This window comes from Buceros rhinoceros, unplaced genomic scaffold, assembly GCF_000710305.1.
Source record: "Buceros rhinoceros silvestris isolate BGI_N320 unplaced genomic scaffold, ASM71030v1 scaffold2164, whole genome shotgun sequence".
Taxonomy (NCBI): Eukaryota; Metazoa; Chordata; class Aves; order Bucerotiformes; family Bucerotidae; genus Buceros; species Buceros rhinoceros.
In genome coordinates, this window is record NW_010408591.1 from 18,986 (window position 1) to 22,728 (window position 3,743).

The 3,743-nt window shown below is 45.2% G+C and overlaps 1 protein-coding gene across 1 annotated transcript; it reads right to left on the reverse strand.

Annotated features, from left to right (window-relative positions):
* Positions 1–357: 357 nt before the first annotated feature.
* LOC104492352 (40S ribosomal protein S21-like) lies at positions 358–3,739 on the reverse strand (the record flags this gene model as incomplete). Its single annotated transcript, XM_010134899.1, is given in 6 exon segments — positions 358–396; positions 570–595; positions 598–625; positions 1,248–1,319; positions 2,423–2,486; positions 3,711–3,739. Coding segments are annotated over 6 exon segments (258 nt in total), but the record flags the coding sequence as incomplete, so codon positions are not given.
* Positions 3,740–3,743: the final 4 nt, after the last annotated feature.

Consider the following 3,743-nt stretch of genomic DNA (forward strand, 5'->3'; position numbering starts at 1 on the left):
CTGTGTCAATGGCAGAGCAAATACCGGGAGCCTCTAGCAGCTAAAAAACCTCTGAACTTCAACAACATAAGCAAAAGAATTCCCTTACACATCAAAAAAGAGCTGAGCTACAACTGCAAAACTTTAAATCTGGAAAAACAAGATGACAGTGAACTAGAGTGAAGAGGAAATTCCTGGTGTCCCACACTGGCGCTGCTCTACAAGCTGATCCGTTTCAAGAATTCATCATCGGAATCTGTGTGTCTTTTGAAGACACCCATTTCTCAGCCTTTTAAGACGAGCTATAATAAATCCACCCATGTTAATGACTTGAACAAAAGACACAGCACAACCTGGGTTCCAACTGTTTATTTTACATCAGATGTTCCACCCCCGAGTTTCTTCAGTTAGAAGTTCCTACAAGAAAATGAAACAATAGTTACAAGCTTGTTCATTTCAACAGCTCAAGTAAATATTTTTGACTAGCTGTGTAATCATCTATAAATACAGCCTGTACGTGGTCATCCTAAGAGTGATTTGGGGTACGGAAGTTACCCCTGCGAGAGCTGGAGGATAAGATAAATACGTACTTGGAAACGATTCCATCGTTTTTTGCCAGACGCAGAATGGAGTCGTCCGATTCACCCTTTAAAAAAAGAAAAAAACAAATCTGAAGCGACCAGGCATTGCAGACAGCCCCTGCAAAGCGAGGCAGCTGCAGGGGTCGACGCTGGGGGCGAAACGCCCGACGCCTTCCCCAGATCACTGCGGTTTACATGCACCAAGCAGCACTTTCCAAACAAGCTGTTACACCCTGTCACCCGTCAGGACAAGAAAGAGTTTTAACTTGATAAAACACACCCTTGCACTAGCAGGATGTACTTCTGGGTAAGCAGAATTCTGATGAGCTCTAGGCAGCCTCACACCACGCTTAAAAATTTAAGTCATGGTAGTATCATCTCTAATAACTATGAAGAGGTAAAAGCCAGATATTAGTAGTTCGGTATATTCTTAAAGGAAAAAAGACTCATTTGCATCCTTCAGTGATTAAAATGATACAAATAATTCCACAAAGCAAAGGATTGAGGAAAAAAATAGAACTGATTCTTGCAAGTGAATTTGTTCAAGTCTTCCCTATCCCCACAGAAGTTCTTCCTGAAGACTGAGCTGAAGGCACGTCGTGTTTTCACGGCCAAACGCAAACCTAGTGAACTCCCAAGCGATGTAAAGGGAAGCGCAGTCACAGAGCACGGGAGGAAAGGCCTCACCATTCGCCGGATCGGGCCGCAGATGGCGTAGGTTTTGAACTGGCCGTTTACTCTGCCCGTCACCTTGTCGACCTGCAACGACAAGCAGGTCACACCATATGGATTCGCACAACATTTTACGTTCTTACATCACACTCACCAAGCACACAAAGATGAAAATCACTTGTTAAATGCTGCAAATATTTTTCTGCAAACTACAAAACCCCACAGCAAGTACTGAAGGTAGAAAGACAACCACAGAGTGTCTTCACAGCACACTCAGAGTTTACTAGAGGGCAGCAATCGAAGTTATTGGATGGCGTGGTGAAACGAGAACACACAACAAAATGGCAGCTAAAAGAAAACCAGTCCTGAATAAATGGAAAACCTCCGAGTTTACTTGAGCACTTTACAGCCTCTACTGTTGTTTTTTTTTTCTCTTCATTGAGGTCAGTATTATGAAAGTGGACGTGAAGGAGGGGACAGTCTTGTTAAACAGGTAGAGAAATGTCCCAAGTTGAGGGACACACAATGTCTCACTTCCTCCAGCTGCTGAAACATTTATCAGGAGAAAAGACTATTAATGAGAGCGGAAGTAAGCAGAGCAGGGAACCCTGTGATACCATGTGGGTTTGTTTGGAGCTCTGCCCATCTCCCATCCTTTGAAAACAAGCGATGGGGATCACTGACAGAACAAAACACAGTGAACAAGGGAAGCATTTGCCTTAGCGTTTACAGGAACTGCAAACCGCCTTTTAAAAAAATGAATTCTGTTGTCAGATAAACACGAGAGACTGAGTTGTTTAAAAATATGGGAGCGTCATCTTGCCTCTCCCACTCAAGAGCTCACAGGCTACGGTATTCCTGCAGGTTCCTCAGAGCAGCAAAAAGGGCATGTCGAAGGAGTTTAACTGGAACCCACGTGCATTAACTGGGATCCTGCAGGAGTCAAGGTCTGCTGGGGATTTCTCAGAATGTGTGTTAAACTTCGGCAAGAACAAATTCCTTATGTTACAGAAAGAAAACTAAATTTACCGTACCCCGTCCATACAAATATCCAGCGTGTCTCAGGAAAACCCCTGAGCATTTAACACACGGAGCACTGAGTTTATGAAACCACGTATCACAGGCTGTTGTGTTCCTTAACTCCCACCCAAGGTGTAAAGGCGCAGCTCTGTTTCTGTGAGGAAACTCACCTCAGAGATGTTGATCTGAATAGAAGCATGATCCTTAGCACCAATTATTCGGTTGCTGGCAGAGCTATGGAAGAAAACAACGAGACACATTTAAACAAAAGGAAACAGACAGTGACAATGGAAAAGAACTATTAAAGCCAAATGTAGATGTAAATTTAATCTGCACAAGAAGTTTAAGCAGTAACAGCTTTCAGTGCTCAGAAAATTAAGATACAGTTTTAAGCACATTCAAAGACTTTCACTCGGTAGCTGCCAAGACACTCGAGCTGCAAACCCTCAGAAATCACAGGTTCTAAAGTGCACAAATGGTTTATTTTTGCAGTTTTTTTTTTTAAACACACATTTACGAAAAGCTTCTTGCTGTCCACTCACTACCATCTCAAAATTATACTGCAGATGTGCTGCTGAGGCAACAAGCAATTACTTCACATGTTCACTGCGAGAGCTTGTAGCACAGAAACACGGGCATACCACAAACGTGCACTTTTACTTCTGAAATGAACCAAATATAAACCCTCACTCCAAGAAGGACACTGAGGGGCTAGAGCGTGTCCAGAGAAGGGCAGTGGAGCTGGGGCAGGGTCTGGAGCACAATGCACTGAGCAGCAGCTGAGGGACCTGGGGGGGTTGAGCCTGGGGCAAAGGAGGCTCCAGGGAGACCTTCTGCCTCTGACAACTCCGTGACAGGAGGGTGGAGTGAGGGGTGTGTGGGGATATCTGTCCTCCCAAGGAACAAGACAAGAGGAAATGGCATCAACTTGCACCAGAGGAGGTTTAGGTTGGACACATGGAAAAAATTCTACCCTAAAAAGTTGTGAAGGCCTGGCCCAGGCTGCCTGGGGCAGTGTGGAGTCCCCATCTGTGGAGGGGTTTAACAGAAATGCTAATGTGATGCTGAGGGACAGGGATCAGTGGGGACCTGGCAGTGCTGGGGGAATGCTTGGACTTTATGAATTTGAAGGTCTTTTCCAACTTAAACGACTCTGTGATTCCATGATCTGTCACTGCCACTGTAGAGCTGACAATTTTGCGGCAGAATATGCCCAGTGTTCTCTTCAACCGTAGTCCTTGCTTCACATATTTTACACAAGGTGTTTAAAAATACAGGAATAGAGAGAAAAGAGATTTTTTTCACTTCACAGGTATTCGCTACTACAAGAAACCTGCTTTTGCAAAGACCACATCGGCCTCTGGCCGGGTTCGCTGCCCAGGGTTCAGCTCCTCGGGCTACACGCGGTGCAGACCTGCCCTCCCCACCAGCACCCCCCGACCGAAGGGAACCGCTCACCATTTCCGAGGGACGTAGAGGTCCACAAACTCG